The sequence below is a fragment of the Carex rostrata genome, chromosome 35 (assembly GCF_964058835.1).
Source record: "Carex rostrata chromosome 35, lpCarRost1.2, whole genome shotgun sequence".
Taxonomy (NCBI): domain Eukaryota; kingdom Viridiplantae; phylum Streptophyta; class Magnoliopsida; order Poales; family Cyperaceae; genus Carex; species Carex rostrata.
Window position 1 is genome coordinate 635,524 of NC_135952.1, and position 26,853 is coordinate 662,376.

A 26,853-nucleotide genomic window follows, 5' to 3' on the forward strand; every position below is an offset into this window, starting at 1 on the left:
TGAGACCGGAGCTGAGATCTTTGAAGTTAATTTGCATTTCTCCTTTCTATCCTGCTAGGTTAGTCTTCCTCTTTTCTCTCGCTAATTTTCTGGTACTTATTATTACTTAATTATTTAGGTCAATTATTTATTAATGCATGCATGCTTAATCTGTTTAGGTAATGTAAATAATTAGTGTATTGTGGTCCAATAACTGACCTATTGATGCTTTTAGGTCCATGCCCGTTCAAAATTAATCTAATAGGGATTAATTTTGGATAGTCCCCCGTTTGGAACTGCTCTTTGAATATTGTGTCTCATTTAGGATGTGAACACATATTAGCGGGATTTAATTAGTGTTTGAGAAAAGTTCGAGAGCATTTCTCCTTATTGCTCCTACGAGTATGTGGTTTACGCATACTTGGGGGGTTAAGGGGAAATGCTGTCGAATTTTTCTCAAACACTAATTAAATCCCGCTAATATGTGTTCACATATGAGGCATAATATTCAAGGAGTGGGTTAGGATTGTAAACCAGCCCGTTTGTAAGCCAAGAATTTGTAACAATATATGTTGATCGACCACCATGACTAATTGGAATCATTCTTTTAATTTAATTTACAGATGGATCGAAGTTGGATATACGAATTGCGACGTGATAGTGCATAATATTTGGCTCGCGTTGATGAGTTCATAAAATGTGTCGAGAGATATAGAGTGAAGACAAAAGATAACGACATCTTGTGTCCTTGTAGAGATTGTAGCAATTTTAAAAGATTTGGGGACTTGGAAGAAATTAGAGCTCATTTGATTTGTCGGGGATTTCAGAAAAGATATACGTGTTGGTTTAAGCATGGTGAGAAAATTGGGGAATGTAGTGCTACCAATAGAAATTTTGTTTTGGAAGACAATATTGATATTAATGTAGAAGTTGTTGATAATTTTGAGCTTCATTCCAACGATGATTTTGAGAATGTCGAAAATTTTGATAATGTTCTTGAACTTGATTGCAACGAGGGTGTTTGTGAGATTATTGATGAAAATGTAGAATATGTTGTACCCTAGAAAGTTGCCAATTTAAATAAATGAAAATTGGCACCAATTAAAATGCTTGAACAATGCTTAATGGGCTTCATGGACCGAAACCAACACAGAGAAATTTCGGCCAGCAACTAGGCCTCCCTTCAAACCCGAAATATGGGTCTTATATGGGCTTTAATCAATTGGATAAGCTCATGAGGAATATGCCATGTGCCATGGACGAGCTCATAAGGAATATGCTATGGAATATGTCATGCATATGTCATGGATGAGCTCATGAAGGTGATGTCATGGATGAGCTCATGAATATGATGTCATGGATGAGCTCATGAAGAATATGCCATGAAATATGCCATATGGATGAGCTCATAAAGAATATGCCATGGAATATGCCATATGCCATCCTTATCCCTCTTGCATGTCAACCGTTGGATGGAGATGAATGGCCAAGATGAGAATGCAAACCCTAGCCTTGAGGCTATATAAAGAGCACCATAGAAGAGAAATAGAGGGGCCAATACATTCGGCCACGCACACACACACATTTCGGCCTAGAAGCCTACCATGGCAAGGCCTTGTGCTCATATAGCTCAAATGTAGCTAGAAACCTCCTCAAATCTCAATCTAAGCTATAGATAATTAGCTAGATATGATGCAATGTAATGCCTTAATGGCCATGTGATGTATGTATGAAACCATGGATAAATAAAATGCTCCTTAATTGGAGCTTTAAATCTATCTTGTCTCACTTTTTTTTGTGTTAATTATTGTTCTTATTTGTTCTTCTTTTTTATTCCTTTTCTTTTATTCAATCTACCTCCTTGTTTCTTTCTATTTCTTGCCAAGATGAGACTTGAAATCCTTGCTTTAACCATAGCCATGGATTTTCATGAAAATGCTAAGCTTCCTCTTGTTACAATTGATGAAACAATGAGGTTTAATAAAAATATGTGTTTGATTGAGATGAGGAAATGCAACTATGATAGTTGATAAAATCCAAGGACTCTCTAATATTTGTATACATGCTCTTCCCTTTTCTTGTTGTTGAAATCTAATCTAAAAATGTGTATTTCTTTCTCATAGTTTCATAAAAAAAAAAAAATACAAGAAAACATGTTTCTTTTCTTTTGATCTTTTCTTCTTTGTCTCCCTCAATCATCTTTATAAATTGATTAGGGGTTAAAATGAGTGTAGTGAGCCACAGGCATCCTTGCTCATTAGATCCTCATAATCTCTTTATAAAAATGGTTAAAAAAAGAAAAAAAGTGACTTAAATAAAAAGATAAACACACAAGGGTTGTTTAAAGTGAGCCACAGGCATCCTTTGCAATCCTCAACCTAATGACCACTTGTTGGACCTATTTTACAAGGGAAAGTAAGCTAAAAGAAGTGTTATGCTGCCGAAAATTGCAAAATAGCACTTCTTTCATGCCTTTCTTTGTAAAATAGTGAAGAGATGAGGTTAAGAATGCAAATAGACATTAGCTATGCTAAAAGTTGTCATTTGTACTTCTTAAATCCATGATTCTTTGATGATATTGTCCAATATAAGTGAGAAGGAATGAGGAATGCTTCAAGCACGACTTTGAACCCTTTGAAGGATCTCTATGCTCAAATATTAGCATGGATGATTCTTTGACATATTAAAATGATGATTTGATAAATACATTAAAAATGCTTAATTTGACTTCTGCTGACAAAACAGCAAGTCTGGACCAGTCTGATAACCAAATTGAAAAATGGACTTCACAGCTAGATAGAGGGTTCGAAAATACATGAAATGGACATTAATTTCATATTATTCGGATTTTTCCACAATTAGTTATGATTTATTGAAATTCAGCCTTTGAAATGGTTAAAAAACAGTAAATACCAGTGGAGTTCATATCTGTCCCCTTGCACTTAAACCCCTGTTTGATACAGCTAGGTAGTTCCAAAATTCATGAAACTTGACCAGAATATAGAGGATTATTTCCTGAGAATTTTCATATAAAGAACATAAAATTTGGATCAACAGAACTCTTGGAATTAAATTCTGAAGTTAGCTACCAGCATGGTAACTGCAGCTATTTACCAGCAAAGTTTTCCCTGTAGAAAAACACATATTTCATATAGCTCTGGATTGAGTTTGACAAAACTGTTTTATGTGCATACAGGTAATGACTCAAGAAAGATCTTCATATAAAGAACATGAAATTTGATGTAGCCAATTGACGGGAATTGATCTCCCAAGCTCAGCTACTCAGAAAAGGGCTGCTGTCAGAAAAATGACCCCTGACAGTTGCATTGCCAGTTTGAGACCCCTAAAAGGGTCGAAATACCAAATAAATTATATATTCAGAAACTAGCCTTCAAGCCAGTCAGGATAGACACTAAATTTGTATCATTTGAGTTCATATTCATCTCGGAATTGAAATTCAAAGTTACATCAGATTTAAATGCAACTGCACATGAACAACAATCCTTTGTACATTAATTAAAGGCCTTTGCACACATCCTGATGCATAAAGCCCAAATCTCAGAGGCCCAATACCAATCTCAAAGCTCAGAAATCATTAAATAAAGCCCTTTTGCATATAAACCCCTCTTTTTATTAAAAATATGCAGAGAAGCCCCCTGTAAATTTACACAAAGGCCCCTGTCAGGATAAAACTCTTTCAAACAAGCCCTTGAAGGCCCAAATTCCATTCCAGACCCTGTCAAAAGCCCAAATCACAGCCTCAGGTCCCTGAAAACTTATAAACCAGTCCCTGGAAATACAAAATCTTCACAAACAAGTCCTTTCAAGTCCTTTTTGGCCATAACTTTTTCATACTAAGTCCAAATCAACTCAAATCAGTCCCAAATGAACCCAAATTCAATTTTCTATAATTCTAAATAATATTTGAACATATCCATGTCCCACAAATAATCTGAAATGACCAAAATGCCCCTCTCTTGACATATTTTCAGAAATAAAAGTATAAAAATGACATTCAAAAGCTCCTTTCAAATTAAAAACACATAAATGACATTCCTCACGAATGTTCTCACATTTTGAACATGTAAATCCATGCTTTCATGCATACATGATGACAATTAACCAAGACATGCCTGCAAATTAAATGAGAACCAACCACATGACCAAAGTAAATCATACATGAGCCCCTTTTAGCCCTATTATTCAATTCAACCCAAATAGGCACACATCCCGGAATGCATGAGGTCTTCAGATAGACTCGAAAGGTCTTTCTGATATAATTAACGGCAGGGGCTTGCGCCCGTCGGGAGTAAAACGTCCTCACAATCGAAAATAATAAAACCTCCGACAACTGATCATGAACGTAGGTCGTCACAAGGGGTGATCCAGGAGGAAAGCAGGAAGAAATCCCGAGTGAATGCCTTCCCCTGAGTTCGGTGACCTGCTCACATTCAAAGAAACAGAGCACTGAACCCAGCCGGGAATATTTCCACTCACCCACACATGAAAAATCCCGCACCGTTAGCTAACCTGACGCCGTGCAACTTTCTGCGCCCTACAGAATACGATTTTACTGAAAATCTAGAGGACATGTTACGCGATGTGGAAGATGAAATTATTGATAAAAATTATAAAAAATTTCAGTATATGTCTAATGAATCCAAAAAGCCGTTATATCCCGGGTGTACCAAATTTTCGAAACTGTCAGCTGTGTTGAAATTGTTGAACTTAAAAGCAGACAATGGTTGGAGCGGCAAGAGTTTCACGTCCTTATTAGAGCTTTTACGAGAAATGCTCCCAGATAACAATGAGTTACCCTGTACAATATATCAGGCGAAGAAGTTGATCTGTCCAATGGGCTTGAAGGTCAAAAAAATACATGCATGTCCGAATGACTGTGTATTGTACCGTGGAGAGTACGAGGCCATGCATGTTTGTCCTAAATGCGGTGTTTCACGGTACAGACGTAAGAACCAAGACACTGACGATGGTAACGATGAAGAAAACAAGGGCCGGGCTCCGGCTAAGTCGGTGTGGTATTTTTCGATAATACCGAGATTCAAATGGTTATTTGCAAATCCCAAAGATGCGAAATTATTGCGTTGGCATGAAGAAGAGCGCAAAAGGGACGGTAAACTAAGACACCCAGCTGATTCTCCTCAGTGGAGAAACATTGATAGAGATTTCACAGAATTTGGTGGCGAATCAAGAAACCTTAGGCTAGGGGTGAGCACAGACGGAATGAGTCCGTTTGGAAGCATGAGCAGTCGGCACAGTACTTGGCCAGTTCTTATATGCATCTACAATCTTCCTCCTTGGTTGTGCATGAAACGCAGGTATATAATGATGTCATTACTAATACAAGGACCCAGACAACCCGGAAATGACATAGATGTATATCTCGCATCATTAATTGAGGACCTCCAACAATTGTGGAGGGATGGCGTCCGGGTGTGGGATGCGTACGGCAAAGAGCAATTTGAGCTGCGGGCCATGGTATTTTGCACCATAAATAATTTCCCCGCGTACGGAAATTTATCGGGCTATAGTACTAAAGGAGCAAAAGCGTGTCCTATCTGTGAAGATGACACGCAGGTGCTGAGGTTGAAAAATTGTAAAAAGAATGTTTTCATGGGGCACCGTAGGTTTCTTCCTATTAATCACCCATACCGTAAGAAGAAGAAAGAATTCAACGGGAACACTGAGCTTGGAGTGGCACGTCGTCCGTTAGACGGGAATGGTGTCTTCTTGCTGGTTAAAAACCTTAAAGTTGTTTTCGGAAAATGTGCCAAAGAACCACCGAAAAATATTTAGAAAAAGAAGTCCATATTTTGGGAGCTACCGTACTGGGAATATTTAGAAGTGAGACACTGCCTAGATGTCATGCATATTGAAAAAAATGTTTGCGACAATCTGATTGGCACATTGTTGAATATTCCGGGGAAGACTAAATACGGTATCAATGCTCGAAAAGACATGGTGGAAATGAAAATACGACCCAAGCTTGCACCGCAAGATAAAGGGAAGCAAAAGGCATACCTACCTCCCGCAATGTGCACAATGTCGAAGACCGAGAAAACAAGCTTTTGTAAATGCCTTCATAGTATTAAAGTCCCATCAGGGTATTCTTCGAATATTAAGAAGCTTGTGTCGATGAAGGACATGAAATTGATTGATCCGAAATCCCACGACTATCATGTTTTAATGACACATATGATTCCTGTTGCAATCCGGGGAATTTTACCAAAGCCCGTTCGGCAAGCCATCACGAAGCTTTGTTTTTTCTTCAATGCAATTAATTCCAAAGTGATAGACCCGCTAAAATTGGACGCTCTGCAAAAGGAGGTCGTCGTTACTCTTTGCCATCTTGAGATGTATTTTCCGCCATCTTTTTTCGATGTTATGGTTCACCTTGTTGTTCACCTTGTGAGGGAAATTAAGATTTGTGATCCCGTGTTCGTGCGGTATATGTACCCATTCGAGAGATTTATGGGTATTTTGAAAAGTTACGTAAGGAACCGACATCGGCCCGAAGGTAGCATCGTAGAAGGATATTCCACGGAAGAAGTGATTGAGTTTTGCACCAACTACATGACCGGTGTTAGTCCTATTGGCGTTCCAAAATCTCGATACGAGGGAAGGCTCCAAGGAGTAGGGACTATTGGGTTGAAAGCCATAGTTGCTGATAGAGATGAACTGTTAAAGGCACATTTTATTGTACTACAGTACATGGCAGATGTCACTCCCTATATAGATGAGCACATGACAATCCTTCGACAACAGAACTACACGAGAAGTCAGAAGTGAATTACTGACGAGCATAACCGTTGTTTTGTAGGATGGCTGAAAGAAAGAGTGAAGTCACACTACGAAATGTCGCCCGTAAGTGAAACGGTTAGATTGCTGGGCCAAGGACCCCAAATGGTTGTTAGAACATTCCAAGGATACGAGATTAACAGATATACATTTTACACTAAATTACAAAGTGATAAGAGCACCATGCAAAATAGTGGGGTGACGTTGGTGGTGACGTCTCAAGAATTCAGTAGATCAGGGGATGCCCGGCCTGTAATGGCATCAAAGTCATATTACGGTGTTATTGAAGAAATTTGGGAGCTCATTTACAATGCTCACCTCAGCATTCCCTTGTTTCGGTGTCAATGGGTTGAAGACCGTGGTGTTAAAGTTGATAACGACGGGTTCACACTGGTTGATTTTAACAAAGTCGGATATGTTGATGATCCGTTCATACTCGCCAAGCAAGCAACTCAAATTTTTTATGTCACTGACCCGAGTGATGCTAGGTGGAGCATCGTCTTACCCGGAAAAAGAAGGATTGTTGGGATAGAAAACGTAATCGACGAAGAAGAGTACGACCAGTTCGATGAGATACCTCCATTTTGTGCCGATGTGCAAGCTGAGATAGCAACAACTACTGAAGAACAAGACGAAGAAAATTACATGAGATCTGACCACAGTGAAGGACTATGGGAAAATGTTCAAACAGTGGAAAAAAAAGAGAAAAAGGAAAAAAAATCCAATGTATAAAATTTATTCCTTTTAACCGTGAAAAATTTCATATTTCTATTCCAGAAAAAAAACAATGTATAATATTTATTTCTTTTATAATATTTCAGAGATGAAGAGCCGAACGAAGAGTCAGACCATAAGATCACTTAACGTTAGTTTTGTAATCTATCTCTGGATATTAATTTGTTTCTCAATTTAGTTTTTTTTATCGATCTCAAATTTTTTCTTTTGTATCAGCCAGAAGATCCATCTATGTATTAATGACTCGAATAGAAAAGCAGAGTTTATTTGCAGTACTGATGAGAGCTTTGGATGACTGTAAACCGATAACATTTTACTGTGTTTTTGTATTTTACATTTTTTTTGTTTATATTTATTCCTTTTAAATATAAATTTTATGAATATAGATATCTGATTATTTATAATTCATATTAGTTTACTTAAATATTAATATAAAATAGTAATATAAATATAAATAGTAATGTAGTTATCTGATTATTTAGGATTCGCGCCCGCAATTTCGCGTCTGCTTTAAGATCCGTATACACGAATCTTAAAGCAGAACCGACGGTGAGAGAACCCATCGAACACAAAAGTGGGCCGATGGCCATCGGACAACCCCCTCTTCCTTTAAGACGAGTCATTTTGATCGTCTTTTCGAATTCCGTGAAACTGTTGAAACCTGTAATTAAAAAAAAGAGTCCTACACGGACATTTAACAAATGTCCGTTTAGCTCTGTTATTATTTTTTATTTATTAATATTATTTTAATGACCCCAAGCTTTTCTACACGGACATTTAACTAAATGTCCGTGTAGCTCTCTTTTTTATGTATTTCTTTTTTTGCATATTTTAAAATGTTTAAAAACATTTCTACCCAGATATTTAGCTAAATGTCCGTTTAAATTTTGCATTTATTCTTAAGTTTTTATATTTATTATTTAAACTGGAAAAGAAAACGACGCTCCAAACTCAATATATTTGCGATCAAATAAAGAGAAATACACTTCTTATATACAAAATGGCTGCGAACAATGAAGAACCAGTGGCGGAAGCGAACAAAAAAGAACCAGCACCTGTATACGGATATTTCCCGAAAAGCTGGCCGTGGCCACCCCTGTCAAAGCCAAGGCGGAGCCCTAGGGGCCATCCTGATCCAAAGCCCTACATCCGTAGGGCCAAGCGTCAGCAAGCTCTTGTTCCATTAATCCATTCTAGCCTTCATGATTTTTTACTCTTTATTAATTAGTTTTTACTATTTATTAGTTTTTCCAGTTTTTTGTTAAGTCTGTATTATCTTTTACTTTGTTTTATGTGGGAACTTTTATAATTATTTAATATGATTTTGTATGATCTATTGTTCAATATTATGATTTCGTATCATTGTTTAAATGTAGTGTTTTTTTTTCAGTTTACATATTAAATGCAGAATTTAAGAATAAAAAAAATAAAGGCAACTTATTATTTATGTAAGTACCAAAAAAATCCGTTTATAAAGGTTTTCCACACGGACTTTTAATTAAAGTGTGGAATACCTTTCTACACGGACTTTTAATTAAAAATCCGTGTAGAAAGGTTTTCCACACGGACTTTTAATTAAAAATCCGTGTAGAAAGGTATTCCACACGGACTTTTAACTAAACATTGTGTATACAGGTTTTTAATTTCCTAAAAAATTTTCTATTTTATAATTAAATATAACATCATTTTGTACTGCTAAGTTATATCTATAAATTAATTATTTACATAGCATCATTTGTTTAACAAAAAAGAAAAATTTATATAAAACAAAATTGATTAAATTGAGAACAAAATTTATATTACATCAAAAAGGATCATAGCTAATACATCCTATATCATCAATTCATCATACACAAAAAACTGATTAAACAAAATACGGAAGAAGAAAACAGAAAAAAGCTAGCTAAATTAATAAAAGATGCCTTCATAAAGGCCCTGGCGTGATGACCCCGGCCTCCTTCTAATTCAGGGGCTCTTTGGCCTGGTCCAGCGATCGCCTCTCCTCATGTACGGCTTTGGTGGTGGGTGCCCCCTTGGGCTTCGGCGTGGCACATTTGAAGGCGGCCATGGCCATGTCCTCCTGTAGTTGGGAGGAGGCATGAGATAGCCGGGAGGGACTTCGAAACCGGGAGGGAGTTCGAAATTAACATCAACCTCTTCGGGCGAGACGTAGCCGGAGGGCAATGGCCACACGTCTTCTTGCACATTTGAGGGGTGAGCACTGCCGGCCGGAGGGACTTCGGAAGGGACGTCGGCCATTTCTACTTGTAAATAAAATTTATATAAATATTTTGATGAAACTATACTTTTATATAGAATTTTGAAGAGCCGTTTCGTCTTCTGAAAATTTTAAATTAATAAAGATTTTCACACGGACGTTTAATGAAATATCCGTGGAGACATTCTCTATCATTTCTAAACGGTTTTTTACTTAAACATCCGTGTAGAAAGTTAAAAGATTTGCTATTTAAACTGAAAATGTGTTTTTTAAATAATTATCTAATGGAAGTCGGAACGATGTATCTTCAAACTCTGAAATTTTATTATTTATAAATATTCGAGTTTAGATGCAAAGCTTAAAAATATAAATATAAAAAAACATAAAAAGAGCCGTTTCGTCTTCTCAGAATTTTAAAATAATAAAGATTTGCACACGGACGTTTAATGAAATATCCGTGGAGACATGCTCTATCATTTCTAAACGGTTTTTTACTTAAACATTCGTGTAGAAAGTTAAAAGATTTGCTATTTAAACTAAAAATGTGCTTTTTAAATAATTATCTAATGGAAGTCGGAACGACGTATCTTCAAACTCTGAAATTTTATTATTTATAAATATTTGAGTTTAGATGCAAAGCTTAAAAATATAAAAAAAACATAAAAAGATGTCTTTATATTTCGAACTTCCCAAGGCGCGCATTTTTTTCGCATATGTATGGAATTTCTACACGGATTATTAATGAAATAACCGTCCAGAAATGTCTTCCTTCACGGATATTTAATTAAATATCAGTGTAGAAATGGTTTGTGCGAAATAAAATGCGCGCTGGGTCGGCCTGGCCACTTTCTTTTCAAAATCCCTTCGTCTCCTCTAAACCCTAAACTCACGCGTCTCCTCCTCTCTCTTTCCGTGGTTCCACTCTCTGTTGCTCTCCTCTCATCTCGCCTGAACCTCTAAGCTCCTCTCGCTCGCTCCGTAGATTGTAGAAAGAACGATGACACATTCAGGTGAGGATAATGTAGAGAATGTAGCTGTGATGGATAATGTAGAAGGAGAGAATGTAGCTGTGATGGAAGAAGAGGTCTCGCAGGCTCGGCTTGAAAAAAGGAAAAGAGGTCCGACAATGTGCAAGAAGATCACTGAGCAGAAGGAAATATTGCCAATCGAATTCCGGAAGAACGGCTGTGCGAAGGGTGAAAATCGGGCAAAGTACTCAAATTTTTGCGCCGCCACGGTGAAGAAACATGCATCTATCCTGGCTGAGCGCTGGGATAAGTTTGATGAAAAGAAGGACAAGGACCAATGGTGGAACATTGTGAAGGTAAAGTACCTAACAATTCTATTTTTTTTTTTGAGTAGATGAACTTACATGCAGTAGTTTCGTTGTCAATCAGGACCAGTGGAACATCGTGGACGACCCAAAAGACAAGATAAAGGGAGTGACTTTGAAGATAATGAATAAAGCTTGGAAGCAATTCAAGAGCAGGTTGAAAACAGTTTACATGGATTAAGGAAAAGATCCGTTGCCAGTGTATCCTTGGCTGACACAAGAGGTGTGGGAGGAGTTCCAAGCTTTGAAGAAAACAGAAGAATTCAAGGTATGTAAATTTAGGTAACTCATTAGTTTTTGTTCTTTCTCAATCTGTACTCATCTTCCTTAAGTAATGAATTTACTTTGATGTTTGAAGAAAAAAAGTGAGAAGGGCAGGAAGATCGCCAAAATGAACAAGTACCCGCACAAATTAGGGTCGGGTGGTTACGAGGGTAAGTCGAAAGAATGGGCAAAAGTTCTTTTGCAAAACAAAGATTCTGACTCCCCCGTGGTTAAGATCCAAAATCCTAGGGGCCAAGATTGGCTCATGGGAAGATCTGAGGTAACCGTTGACGGGCGGATAGTACTCCCAAAAGACGTGGAGCCCATTGCTCATAAAATGGTAAGAGCCTTTTGTTATAACTTTGTGTCATTCAAACAAAATCATAACTCTGTGTACATATAGTGTTTTGTTATAACCAATTTTTTAATTAATAGTTGGAGGTGGAGGAGGAGGTCAATTCTGATGCCCGGACTGTTGCAAGACAAGAAGATTCCTTGTCCTTAGCGCTCCCGAATCCAGAACACACCGGTCGAGTTAGGGGCAGAGGGGCCTACACGGGCTAGAAGGAGGAATTCAATGGAGCAAAACCCCAAAGAAGACCTCGTGCCAAGGTCAACAAAGACGAGATGGAATCAAGGTTGGCGCAGGTGCGCCAGGAGATACGCGAGGAGCTTACAATGGAGTACACCCAAAAGCTGGCTGAGCTGGAATCAAGGATGGTGAACCAAATGCACCAAATTAGGCAGCCATCCAAGGATCAACCTCCCGTTTCTCCGGGAGTTCGGCGAAGTAGTCAGGCATCCGGGACCGAAGTGCTAGGCGGCTTGGACAATCTAAAGGTAAGCACTACTTGTTCATAATCGAAAGGTATTGTTGATTCTCGTGGTTAATTTGCTAGAAAATATTATTTCATTCTAAAGACAACTAATTACTGATAATTATTGTAGGCGGCCACAGCATGCGACCTCGTCATGTATTTCGGTACTACTCCTATGACCATTGCTAAGGGCATTGTATATCCTCCTGCAGCCGGTGATCAGTTGAGGCCCAACTATCTCCGAGTAGGGGTTGAGAAGATCACACAGGATTAGGCTGTGAGAATACCTCTTCCTGTCCCTCACGATGAAATGGCGGTGCTTGATGATGCCCGCTATGCGATAGTCCAATGGCCGAAAAATCAAATTATTTTGGACAATGTACGTAATCTCCAAATACAATAGGATATCTTATTCAAATCATTCTTTTCAAATACTTGAAAAAGACATATACAAAATTTGATACAGACACGAAGAGGTGAAACAATCAATGAGGATGAAGCGTTGTCACCGGTACGAGACATGGAATTAGCCTTGGTGTCTGTTGCGCCAGAAGTGCCTGATGCGCCAGTAGATGCGCCAGTGGATGCGCCACTAGACCGTACGGGGCTCACAGCAGAAGAGGTTAGCCGTTTGCCTGGTCAGTTGCAGACTCTCCACGCCCACTTGATCAAGGCACCCAAGGACATGACGGTTGTTACCTTCAGTGTCCCCCCCGGTATGTTTCTACACGATGGCAGGGAGGTCGTGCTGCCTTTAACAGAATTCAACGACTTTTTACAGGGCGCCTCGTCAAGCGATAAATGGCTCGATGTGGGAGTCATCACCGTTTTCCTCATGTTAGTGACCAATCAATTATTTATATCATGTGTATAGCACTCAAATATATACTCTAATGTAAAATGATGATTTTTTAGGTTCCTAGTCCAGAAATGCCGTGAGACCGCATCGAAAGGTAAGGTGAACTTGTGTGCACTTTTGGACTCCGGCAGAATTAATGGAAACATGTTGGAATGGTATGAGGATGATTGTGTTGACTACTTGTGTAAAGCGATGCATCATGCTCGTGTGGATCAAAAGAAATTTCTTCTCCTGCCATACCACCAAAGGTAGGTTACTTGTAACCCTTAATTGTTTATATTTTCAGTTAAAGAATTACACAATGAACCATAGCAAACACTTGTGTCACTATTACATGCTGAAATATATATGTCACTAATTTTATGCTAAAGTACTACAATTCTTCTCCCCCCACAGCTCCCACTGGTGTTTGTTGGTGATTGTGCCACTTGAAAATACGATTTATGTCATGGATTCAAGCCAGCCCGACAAATCCATCACCACTCATGATGTGAATTATGCAATGCAAGTAATAAATCCTAAATTGCACTCAATTTGGTTGCAAGTGTACAACCTTATCGAGGAGTACTTAGGGATCGTCTCCACAGGGACAAGTCGGAATTTCAAGTCTAACCTAATCAATTTGATTTAGTAAAAGAAAATAAAAGGAATTTGTTTGTTTTTAGGATGGTTTGGTTGTGATTAAATTGAATTAAACTAAAGTCTTAAAGCTAAATTCGGTTTATAACAAGTATGAGAAATTAGGGTTTCTTAGGGTTCCTATCCACTAGTGTTATGACTAATTGGTTTATTAGATTTGTTCATTTAGTTATGAAGGCACAGTTGGGTGTTGTAGGTACAAAGGGATATCTCTATATTAATACCATCTTTAAATTAGAATAAACGTCACCTCTCGGTAGTTGGCTACCCTAATCTAAAGTCATTAAGTTCTTACTGTCCCAATTGATCTAGAAAACTATCTTTCACCTCTCGGTACTTGGCACAATTTTCTAAACTATTGGGTAAAGCCCGTATAAGACAAGCGTCACCTCTCGGTACTTAGCCTATCAAATACCCTATTCCTTATGGTCTGGACCTAATATTCAATTTCTCAATTGCAAATACCAAATCCTAGGGTTTCATGTGATTTCGATTAAGTCCTCACAATCAATAAAAATAAAGAATAGATCATAACAAAGAACAAGAATATATAAAATAAAACCAACTAAATCATAACAAAAGTTTCAAGTACAGCCCTAATAAACCCTAGAAAAGCCCTTAGCCAGTCATGGCTAAAGCACAAATCAAATCAAAAGAATAAAAGAGTTCCAAAGGAAGAAAAGAAAATAATAAAACCGGTTGATCAATGATCTCTCCTCCCTTCTTCTCTCTTCTTGCTATTCCTTGTTTTTCCTTGTTGAAACCCTAGAAATTCTGCCTAAAAAACGTCTCCCAATCTGTTTTACAGGTTCCTATTTATAGCCCCCTCTAAAACCTAGAAATAACCAACCAAAAATAGTAAATTCGGACTCTGAACCAACCTAATTGCGGGCCGCAATACATTCATTGCGGGCCGCAATGTACTGTAGCAGTTAACAGACTGGGCATAAAAATTCTGAAGAGGTCCTTGCGGGCCGCAATAAAAGTCCTTGCGGGTCGCAATACATTCCTTTTATATTCTCAGGTTTTAGATCTTCTCGTTAGCTTTCCAAAAAGTGGTCACAAGACTAAATCGGAGTTACGAGTCAAAAGTTATGGCCGTTTTAAGTTCAGACTCTATTTTTGGCTGACTGCTACAGTGCGTTGCGGGCCGCAATAACTGTGCTGTAATGAAGAGGCTCTGACTTGTTTGGTTGCGGGCCGCAATAACTCCATTTCGGGCCGCAATAAATGTTGGTAGAAGCTCATTTCTTCGTGCTAACTCACCCGTTTTGCTTTGTTAAGGTCCAAACACTTGATTACCTGTAAAACAAACATAACTAGGGCAGTAACTTGAACTTTTGGACATTTCTAACCTAATTAAACCTAATTTAAACTAATTTAACCAAAACTTGGCTTAATTTACATACCAAACCCTAGGTTTAAATAGATACAATTTTGGCTTATCAACTCACCAGTCCAAAAGAGTCATGCCTGTTATAATTAAGTAAGTTATCTAAATATCACTTGGTTTGATTTTTTTTTTTATAATTGTGGATTTGTTAATTATAGTCACTCAATTTTGTAAGGGTTTTTCGGCAATATCTTAAAGAGGGTGGAGTGCAAAGCACGGGTAAGAGAAGAAATAAAATGAATGGGCTCTGGAAGGAGGTGAGCACACTATAATTTTATAATTTCATATTTTTGGGTTCAAAAATTTATTGTCATTCTGACATAGGCTGCTGAATGTAAATTTCAATGCCCGCAACAGATTGGCGGTTGGGAATGCGGTTATTACACGATGATTTTTATGTTTCACTTTGTTGAGAGCATACAATTCAAATGGCCAGCATATCCGGTATGTAATTCATATGCTTTGCCTTGACTTGTCCATACAATTAATATTGATTTCCTCTAAACTTGTTTTATTAGTTGCATTGTTATAATTGCAATAATTTATTTCTATAAAGCAAAACAGAGATGTAGTTGCCATATTTTTGTAACTTGCATGTTTTGAATTTTTTGTAGTATTCATCAGAGTCAAAGAGTTACTCCAAGGAGCAGTTAGATCAGTTTAGATGTATGTGGGCAGATTTTTTTATAAAACAATTTTGTAAACCAGAATATGGATTTGTATGATCTTTGTATAATTTAGTGTACATGAATTTTGTATTAATTTTTGATATAATTTGGAAATTTCCAAAATTTAGGGGTTTTGGTATTCTTATTTTAGAAATTCTCTGTTCTGGAATTGATCTGATTTTAAATGGCTGGCAAAACTGGAGGCTAGCCAAAAAAAAAACAAATTTTTTTAAAAAAACAGTAGTTCAATTATACACGGACATTTTAAAAAATATCCGTGTAGAAAGGTTTTTCCACATTAAAAAAATAAAGAAGAAAATTAATACATAAAATTATATATTAAAAAAATATTAAAAAATAAGAGAGCTACACGGATATTTAATTATATATCCGTGTAGCAAGGTTTTTCCAAATTAAAAAATAAAAGAGCTACACGGATATTTAATTAAATATCCGTGTAGAAAGGTTTTCCACATGAAAATAATAAAGAAGAAAATTAATACATAAAATTATATATTAAAAAATATTAAAAAATAAGAGAGCTACACGGATATTTAATTATACATCCGTGTAGAAAGGTTTTTCCAAATTAAAAAAATAATGAATAAAATTAATACATAAAATTAAATATTAAAAAAATATTAAAAAAATATTAAAAAATAAGAGAGCTACACGGATATTTAATTATATATCCGTGTAGAAAGGTTTTCCAAATTAAAAAATAAAAGAGCTACACGGATATTTAATTAAATATCCGTGTAGAAAGATTTTTCCACATTAAAAAAATAAAGAAGAAAATTTATACATAAAATTATATATTAAAAAATATTAAAAAATAAGAGAGCTACACGGATATTTAATTATACATCCGTGTAGAAAGATCTTTCAATATAAAAAAAAAATTAAAAAATAAGAGAGCTACACGGATATTTAATTATATATCCGTGTAGAAAGGTTTTTCCACATTAAAAAAATAAAGGAGAAAATTAATACATAAAATTAAATATTAAAAAAATATTTAAAAATAAGAGAGCAACACGGACATGTAATTATATATCCGTGTAGAAAAGTTTTTCCACATTAAAAAATATTAAAAAATAAGAGAGCTACACGGATATCTAGATAAATAACCGTGTAGAAATCTAATTGTACACGGCTTTTATGTAATAATCCGTGAAGCTCGGTTATGGAGAGCGCCAGTGTCAAGGAGTTGTAAACGGCTGTGTATGTAATAATCCGTGTAGCTATCTTTAATTGTACGCGGTAAATATCCGTGTGTATATATACAAGGATTTCTACACCGTGACAGCCCATGCGGCGGGAAATCCGTGTAGCTCGCTTGTTTATGTCCGTGTATAATCACTTATTTTGTATCCTCAGAGTGATCTTAGTTGTAATTAGTGTTTCTTGCTAATTACATCAATTAAGGATCATTTAAAGTTTATTATTTATTTCATTAGTGCTTTACAATTTAGAGTCCTCAACTCTGAATGAACTATTAAGTAAATCAAAACTCAAGAATTAAATTGAACAAGTAAATCATTTTATGAACAATATCACAGAGCAAATAGTTGCTCTAAAACACTAATACTATCAGGTATTTGGTTCCATACCGATAGAAGAAGGTGGTTCTTCTTACGGCAATGAGCCGATAGCTGATCTAGCGGTAGGGATCTATTAGCAACTTCAGTTTTAACCCGACAAAAGACTACATTTCTGTAGTAGTGATAGTATGGTCAATCACTTCTTGATTGTAGTTACACAAATCTTGAAAACGGAAAAAATGTAAGCACGCTCCTAGAAAAACATACATAAGTAATTGAAACAATAATCATTGTTTAAAATAAAAGAAAAAACCCAGTGAAACTTGAGTGATGCAACATAAGAACTGTTTCAGTGCTTTTACAGGATTCTCTAACTGATTCAGTACAAGCTGAGTTATTGTAATTTTAAATCATTAAATGATGTAATTTCTAAATTAGTGCAAACAGAAATATGACTAAGAACGTGACAATAATGGGCATAAACAATTCACAAGCCAGAAAAATACGTTCTGCGGTTAGGCTGATGGACTTGGGCTTTACACCACTAGCTTCATCTGGAATGTGTCTCAGTATTTGTCTTTCCAACATGATCCCGTCAAATTGCGGCTGAATTTTGAATAGATCGTCGGAGCATAGACCAAACATGAGAGAAAAACTGAGAAGTAGTACAGCCACAGTATTTTCAATAGGAGCTAGCAGCAGATATAGAGCTAATCCCATTGCAATGAGCATTGACCTTGCAGCAATAGTAAATGACTTCAATGAAAAATCAATGGCATCTTCCATCATATCAGATTTGTCAGCACACGAGGCGTATATGATATTCATAGTAGAGAAGAAGGAAGAAATAAATGCAAACCAGTCTGCTATGACAAATGCTTTGAAAATGTACTTCTTTCCTAGAATTGGTATGCCGGTATCTTGATTTGTACCTCCTGGCAGAGTAAATGCTGCCGCAAATGTTACTGTTGCAATAAGTACAGAACCCAGACCCACAAATTGGGCTTTCATCATCAGACTCTCTGAGCTCTGTTTAGCACCTCTTGTGTCTGTTGTCGAAATGTCGTCCTGATTGGTGCCTCTAATTAACTCTGTTTCTGACATTTGCTCTTTAGTATAGTGCTGAAACCAACCTCTACTGAAACGAGCTTTTCTGCCTGGAATGTAAAATCCACCCAAGATGGCCTTCCTCTGCAATGTGCCAAAAAAAGTATCTTCTTAGAGAAGGAAAAGGAATATATACAAGTTGAAGGTCAAGATGTGTATTATTTGCGGGAAGCAGTACTCTTACAGAGTACAGAGACCACTTCTTTTACAATTGGGCAGTGCTGACCCATTGGCCGTGATGGAAAAATGTGCCTTCTTATGTTGTCATCAATTAATTGCAAATGCATATATTTTACTGTTTTCTTTTTCTTTTCTTTATGCTTTCAAATACATAATAGATAGGTCATTTGATCTTGTTAATTAACCACTATCATCAACGAAATGTATTCATCTTCTAATAAAGTTTTCCTATTCCGTTTTATTTGTTACTGATCTCTCACTCTTTCTCTCTCTCATGCACATATGAATGCTTCACCTGTTAAATATGCAATGACACTTCCACGCACAGGCATAAGCACCATATAGAAAATAAACATGCATTACTGGAAAAGGTGCAGAAATACTGAAGCCAACATTTGGATAAATCTTGGATTGACACAATAAATAAAGGTTGGTCGTCAACTACCATTTTTTTAAAGAAAAGAAAATTCGATCAAGGATGATGAGAAATAGAAAGAAGCTTAACCTGAGTTGGGTTTAAATATTTCCTGAGTCGAATCACTGCAATGTCAGGAGCTGTTAGACCTTCCTTGTTTTGTAAAGTCAGATCCCCTTTATTTTCTTTTAAAAGAGAAACCATAACATCATTATATCCATGTTCTGCCGCTAAATGTAATGGGGTGTTTCCTTTCTTATCCATTGTGTTTGCCATTCTATTGATCATTTTCTTCAAGTCGATGGTAAATTTGGTTAAAAATTTTAGTTCTATATAAAATGTGTATGTAATCTTTGCTTCTATGAAAATGTGTAGGAAGTTCTTTCCATTGCCATCAAGTAGCTGACCTGAATCAGGGCACCGATTTAAGAGAAGGGAAAATACGGCAATGTGGCCCATTCGTACTGCAGTATGCACAGGAAATGATCTGTCAGAATCTGGGATGTATGCCAATGATGGATCTTTATCCAACAGGAGTTCGGCAATACCATAGTTTCCAGTTGATGCTACGACATGGAGAGGAGTTCTTCCTGTTTCATCTGTCTCCTTACCAAGTGGTTCTGAGTACAGTTTTAGTAGTTCTTTGGTGAGTTCTGTCAATAAGATAACATAGAGAAGTTCAATTAGGAAAACCTAGCACAGTTTTAGTAAGCAATAATAATTCCTCACTGGCTGAATGAGAAACAGCTCACTGAATGGATTTGGGCATTGTGCATACTATATGAAAACATAATACAATCTTTCTAAAGCATCTGTTTACAAGAGAGAACGTTCCTCTTTGATGCACTGGAAGAAGTTCATCTTATAACTATAAGGGATATTGTGATTACAGAATATTGAGACTACAGTTAAATTGAATTTCAACATTTGACTGAGAATGAATTTAAGCAGTGTAACAGTATAAAAGTTTTATGAAATGTAGTCAGTATGAATTAATAAAACAGAGGTCGAAGACACCAGTCAATAAGAACTAAAGGAAGTCGAAAAATGCAAAAAAAAGGTCATTTGCTAGTTCATTGGTCGATTTGGGCATTGTGCAAATGTAATACAATCTTTTGAAACCAGGGGCGGATTTATGTATAGATCAGGGGGTGCTAAGCCACCCTATGATTTTAAAATTATTAATTATGTATATTAAACTTTAGTTAAACTTTTGAGTTTTTTGAACTTTTATAAATTCTTAACAAATGTTTGATGGTAGTCTAGTGATTTGAGTCTTAGTTGTTATGTGTGAGGTCATTGGTTCAATTCCTACTAGTTACATTTTTTTTTTCTCATATATATTACATTTTATAGATTAGCCCCTTCTATTTAAATTTTCTAGTTCCGCCTCTGTTGAAACCGAAATATAACTTTGGTTTGTCTAATTCGGTTCAGTTCAACCGAACCGAACCGATGAACAACCCTAACTACAAGTGAACACGTGATAATTTATGAGGGAGGCTAAACTATATAAAATGTTCCAAAAAAATAAAATTTAATTAAATCTTAGTATATATAACTAAAATTTTAAAATCATAGGGGTGACTTAGCCACGTTTTGATTGGTTTTAAATCCGCCCCTGCGTAGTTCATTAGTCGATTTGGTATAAACAAGACTAAAAAAAGTCTAACCAAATATTTTTCTTTGACAAATATATAAATTGAATCAACTAAATAAACCGATCAACCGATCGAATTAGAAACTAAACCAAATAAACTGATCAAGTAAATAAACCGATCAACCAAATTTAATTTTGGTTTAACTAAATTAGTATGAAAAATGAAAAATAAGAACCGTTAATATAAATATTAAGTACCTATTTTATGCTCAATATATGTGCAAGACTTGGTTTGATTGATTTGTTCAGTTTATTTAGTTTTCAACCATCAAAACCGTACCAAACAAAATGAACATATAACAACCGAACTGCTTTAACGAAAATATATTTAATTTGATTTATAATATAATTAAAAGAAACTAGACCATCTGAACAAAACTTAGCAGCGACTTCCCTCTGAAGTTGAGTAAAATAAAATAATCAATATTGTTATTATATATATACCTGTGCCTTGGAGCACTGCAGCAAATAACGCTGTCTGTTGTTTCGGTCCTGAGTAAAAAGCTGGTGTAATTTCCTGACCCAACAGTTTTTCCACCATATTATGTACCATACCAACCGATCTCCTTGCAGTAGCCAGGTACAAGGGAGATACAGAATCATCGTTGACCAGGCCCGCCAATTCTATATCTTCTTCCATCAGAATCGAGACGACAGCTCCATGATCATGTCGGGCAGCTTCATGTAAGGCTGTTTCCCCCAGACAATTCTTTTGTCTAAGCAGCTCTTTCAACCCATCCTCACCGAATTCTGATTTGGCACAATGGATCAACTTCGAAATGGTGTTTTTGTGCCCAAATCTTGCAGCATGGTGGAAGGGTGTCTCATTTCTAACATTGTGTGCCTTCAGCAATGAGATATCCTTCATACATATTTTAGACACAAGTTTTTCGTGGCCGTTGGCAGAGAGTATGTGAAGAATGGTATCCCCCATACCTGTAAAAGGAATTGCCAATTGTCAGTTTAATTAGCCCGCATGATCAAATGGAGACTAGTCTGCTACATTTGTGCCATACTTCACAAAATCGGAATCGGAATCGGACTCGGTCACTTGACCGTAAAATTGAAATCGGATGAATCGGATCGGTAACTAGGATTTTTTTTGGCGATCCTAATGAGTCAACAGTAACCCTGAAACCCCTGCTATTTTAAATCCAGCCGTTAAAATGTTTCGAGATGCACACACAATTTTTTTTTAAATAGTTGCTTCGAGATTCGTTCCTGAAAAAAATTTGACGGCTGGAATTGGAAAAGCAGGGATTTTAGAATTACTGTTCACGCACAGAGGATTGCAGTAGATTTATTTCCGTTATTTTGGGTGCTGGTACTGTCAATCAAATTGGGATCAGAGTCCAGAGAACCATTTTAAATATACAGTGGCCATTTCTGATATTTGGACAGTTGTTATTGGGCACAGAAAAAAAAGAAAAAGAAAAAAAAGAAGAAAGAAATTGATGTGTCCAATGAAATAATGGATATGGAAGTTGAAAGAATACATGCATCTTTAAACAATTTTGTATTACTTTAGAAAAAGTACAACGATATGAATGAGTGTTCAAAATGCGGTGCATCACGAAACAAGAGAAAAGGACAGAACAAACTGTGAAATCAATCGTATAATCAACAACGATCCAATGAAAACCGGTTTTACCGGTTTTCAATATTAAAAAAAAAAAACAGTGCTGATTTAAAATTGTGTAGTGTAGTGTCATCAACCACACCAAATGTATATTTCTCTCTTTATATTCTTAGCACTTAATAATTAATAGACCAAGACTGATGTACCATGCTTGGTACTATGTTTTTCTTGGCAAAAAATATATATATATTACCTGCTGCGCTCCTGATCAGGTGCACAGAGGATTCCATTGGTGTGTCATCATCAACAGATACCATTGTATGAGGGGGATGTTCTTCTTCTTCTTCTTTTTTTGATGGTTGAGGATGGTCTTCTTCTTCATTGTTCAATCCCAGAAGCTGATTCAAATATGCCGCATCGCCATCCATAGCCGCTGTAATGAGCTTGCGTGGCATCAGTGGGCGCTTATGCTCATTCTGAGTTTCGGATTCTCCGGTTGCAGGAAATTTTGTTATCTTGCTAGCCATTAATTCTGGAGCTTAATCTAGCTAGTGTCTGATAAGAGAGATTGCGCAAGAAATGTATAGAGGATTGATCTTATATAATTAAGAAATGCAGGTTTGCCTCAATTATGTATAGCCCTCGAATAGTGTGCCAAAGCTTGGTGATGTCAAGTACCTTGTTAGGATGCGAACAGGTCCCTTAATATAGAGCTGCTCCCGAAGATTTATTGGAGAGGAAGGGAAAACTAATATATTGGGTAAGGAAGAAAAAATAAAAGCAGTCCATAGAATCTCAATTGAGTAAGCATAACTGTAGGCATAAATGTAGGTGTCTAAAATCTCTTTCTTTATTCGGTAAACATGTTTAGTTGCTTTGAAAAAGCAATAGAGTATTGAAAAAGAAAGATACTTTTTCCAAATCTATTGGTATTTATTTCTCTTTTTTTTTTGTAACAATATCGCATGAACTAGCCGATTTTTTTATTAATCGAAAATGAAATAAAAAATATCAGGAAAGGGTATCGTTTTGCCGGAAAATCAAAATTTAAGAAAAACGGGATGGTTTATCCCGTCCAGATTAGTATTCCGCTAATCTCGCTAAGCAGAAAAAAAATATATCTTGGACAGAATAGATTATCCCATCCAGCACTGTAGCATTTTTTATTTTTATTTTTTTTTAGTTTGGTTTCATCTAAGAGAATGAAAAAAAAAATATTACAGTGCTAGTTTGGTTTCATCTAGTCTATCCCGTCTAAGATATTTTATTTTTTTAAGTTAAATTACTAATTAGAGTCAAGATTAACGGGACAAGATGGCAAGTACCTTGGTTAGGATGCGAACATGTCCCTTAATATGGAGCTGCTTCGAAAGATTTATTAGAGAGAAAGGGAAAACTAATATATTGGGTAAGGAAGGAAAAATAAAAACAGTCAATAGAATCTCTATTGAGTAAGCATAATTGTAAGCATAAATGTAGGTGTCTAAAATCTCTTTCTTTATTCGGTAAGCATGTTTAGTTGCTTTAAAAAAGCAATAGAGTATTGAAAAAGAAATATGTTTTTTCCAAATCTATTAGTATTTATTTCTCTCTTTTTTTGTAACAATACCGCACGAACCAGCCGATTTTTTTATTAATCGAAAATAAAATAAAAAAATATCAGGAAAGTGTATCGTTTTACCGGAAAATCAAAATTTAAGAAAAACGGGATGGTTTATCCCGTCCTGCTATAGTGTCTGGACGGGATAAACTATCCCGTCCAATAATGTAGTATTTTATTTTTTATTTTTTTTTAGTTTGGTTTCATCTAAGAGAATGAAAAAAAAAATGCTACAGTGTCGGATGAGATAATCTAACTCGTCTAAGATATTTTATTTTTTTAAGTTAAATCGCTAATTAGAGTCAAGATTAACGGGACAGGATGGCAAGTACCTTGGTTAGGATGTGAACAGGTCCCTTAATACGGAGCTGCTCCGGAAGATTTATTAGAGAGGAAAATATATTGGGTAAGGAAGGAAAAATAAAAGCAATCAATAGAATCTCTCTATTGAGTAAGCATAACGTACTGTAGGTATAATTGTAGGTGTCTAAAATCTCTTTATTTATTTAGTAAACATGTAGGTGTCTAAAATCTCTTTCTTTATTCGGTAAACATGTTCAGTTGCTTTAAAATTAGAGTATTGAAAAAGAAATATGGTTTTCCAAAATCTATTGGTATTGTTTTTTTGTTTTTTTTTCTTTTTTGGTAACAATACCGCACGAACTGGCCAATTTTTTTATTAATCAAAAATAAAATAAAATAAATATTGGGAAAGAGTATTGTTTTGCCGGAAAATCAAAATCTATGAAAAATGGGATGGTTTATCCCGTGCAGCTACAGTGTCTGGACTAGATAAACCATCTCGTCCAAATTAGTGCTGCGCTAATCTTTCTAAGTAGGAAAAAAAATGTTACAGTGCTGGACGGAATAATTTATTCCGTCCAAGATATATTTTTTAAGTTAAATCGCTAATTAGGGTCAAGATTTACGGGACATGATGGTTTATCCTGTCCAGACTCTGTAGCTGGACATGATAAATCATCCCATTTTACCTAGATTTCGATTTCCAGCACAACGATCCCCTTTCGTGATATTTTTTATTAATAAAAAATTGGCACAATCTAGGCTCCCAAAATCGCAAAGAGCATGTTGCTCCGCAGCTAGGGGTGTTCAAACGATTCGGTTTGTTTGGTTTTAAACTAAACCGACAGATTTTGGTTTAAATCGTTCAATTTTTCGGTTTAAATGGTTCAATTCGATTCAATTTTTTATCTATTTTGGTTTTACTTAATTGATTCAGTTTATATTTTTTAAAACCGAATGAACCGAACCGACTGAACCCATTCTTATAATAAAAGTGTCGAACATTTTCCTACTTGATCTCTTAACTGAACCCAACTTTTTTTTGAAAAATAAACCCCCTCTGTCTAGGGGTCCGAATCCCCTAAAGTAACATAATCTTTGAGTTTTGAATCGAGACTGTCCGATTCGAATCCGTCACTTGAGATTGCTTCGCGATTCAAATTCATCTCTCAAATTATGTGCGCTCCACTTCGGATAGATTATCACGGATTCGAATCGAACGATCCGAATTTTAAACCCAAAAATTGAGTTACTCCACTGGATCTGAACTCTCCCCTGTGTCTCCTCCCCCAACCTTCGCTCCCCACTCTCTTTGTTTTTTGTTTTTGTTTTTAAAACCACGCTCCACACTCTCACTTTCTCTCTCTTGCCCCCCTCTCATGATTGCTCCCTTCGTTATTATTTACTAGTATTGTGCCCGTGCGTTGCAACGGGAACATATTACTGGATTTAATAGTATAGGAAGAGAAATTGTGAAATGCATATTAGTAGCAAGCAATAAATTAAGAAATTGTGAAAGCATATTAGTAGCTCTAATAAAGACTATTTCTCCTCTTCACACATGAAAAATTGATTTTCTCTATAGATTCAGAAAGATTGAATAATTTATATTTTCATTGTCAAAAATATAAATGATATAATTTAATTGCAAAGAATCGAAGAAATAAGGAAATAATTGAATTGCATGAATCAAATATAGCTATAAGGAGAAATAAGGAAACGGATCGTTAGGGATATATGCAATTTTAATTGTGACAACCATGTAGCAGTCTGTGTGGTGAGTATGATTTTAACTAAATTTAGACTTTTATACATAAAATAGATGTATTTAATCAAAAGATACAAATTATGTAATTGGAGGGCTGATATTTAATCTGAAAATTCATCTTTCAATCTCAGCCATTGACGGATCAGGACAACTACGTACGTGCATAATATAAGAATGAAGATCTCCTCTAACTCTCCTGCTTGCCTGCTAAGGTAAGATTTTATACTTTCTTTAATTCTAATTTTCGGTAGATTTGAGGGTTTGATTTGAATTTGATGGGTTTCTAAATTTGATTGATCAAAGAAGAAGAGATCAAGGCAGTTGCTATGGATATTTTACGCTTGATTATTTGAAAATTCTCAAGGAATTAAGATGCTTTTTTCACTTTTCTCATGCTTATTTCGGTTCAACCGAACAAACCGAAATTTGGTTCGGTTTTTAATAAATTGATAGGTTTAAATGGTTCGGTTCGGTTCTAATTTTGAAAACCGAAAATAAGTTTGGTTTAACAATTTTAGTTCGGTTTCAACCAAACCGACTGTTTGAACATCCCTATCCGCAGGAGTCCGTGTCCCAACAGGTACCTAAGATGCAATTAATAAAAATTGACAGTCCAGATTAATTTCATTCAGATCAAACTCAATCCGATAACTGTTGAGGTTGTATAAAATGAACAATTCAAATTCACAACTTGCACTCAGGTACCTAGGGTGATACAGATTCTATCCGCAGCCCGACGTCTCCTCTGAAAAGAGGAGGGAAGGAGATGGGAGGGAATAATCAAATCTAAGTTACTTGTTCCACAAGTATACACAAAGGAGAGAAATGTTCTGAAGTAACTTTTGATTCTAATTTAAGAGAGATGTTTCTATAGAAAAAAAAAAAAAAAAATAGCACTCAATTTTTTGGATGCTTCTATGGTAAAACTGGTATGTAACTTTGAATCCGCATCAGTCGAGGTACCTGAGGTGTTTA

The 26,853-nt window shown here is 36.0% G+C and overlaps 2 protein-coding genes and 1 long non-coding RNA gene across 4 annotated transcripts; 2 read left to right on the forward strand and 1 right to left on the reverse strand.

Annotated features, from left to right (window-relative positions):
• Positions 1-6,038: 6,038 nt before the first annotated feature.
• Positions 6,039-8,758, forward strand: LOC144549298 (uncharacterized). Its single transcript, XM_078298017.1, has 3 exons — positions 6,039-6,775; positions 6,818-7,476; positions 8,465-8,758. Exons 1-3 carry the CDS (start codon positions 6,040-6,042, stop codon positions 8,756-8,758), a joined length of 1,689 nt encoding a protein of 562 aa, XP_078154143.1. The 5' UTR covers position 6,039.
• Positions 8,759-15,229: 6,471 nt separating this feature from the next.
• On the forward strand, positions 15,230-15,867 carry LOC144549371 (uncharacterized). Of its 2 annotated transcripts, XR_013509658.1 has the most exons (3): positions 15,230-15,311; positions 15,412-15,498; positions 15,669-15,867. It is a non-coding gene; the product is annotated as an uncharacterized LOC144549371 (long non-coding RNA). The 2 variants fall into 2 exon arrangements; XR_013509657.1 differs by lacking the exon at positions 15,230-15,311 and having other exon boundaries at positions 15,400-15,498.
• Positions 15,868-17,695: 1,828 nt separating this feature from the next.
• Positions 17,696-22,734, reverse strand: LOC144549299 (protein ACCELERATED CELL DEATH 6-like). Its single transcript, XM_078298018.1, has 4 exons — positions 22,461-22,734; positions 21,073-21,564; positions 19,059-19,621; positions 17,696-18,457 (listed from the first exon to the last, which is right to left on the reverse strand). Exons 1-4 carry the CDS (start codon positions 22,732-22,734, stop codon positions 17,696-17,698), a joined length of 2,091 nt encoding a protein of 696 aa, XP_078154144.1.
• Between the last annotated feature and the right edge of the window lie 4,119 nt (positions 22,735-26,853).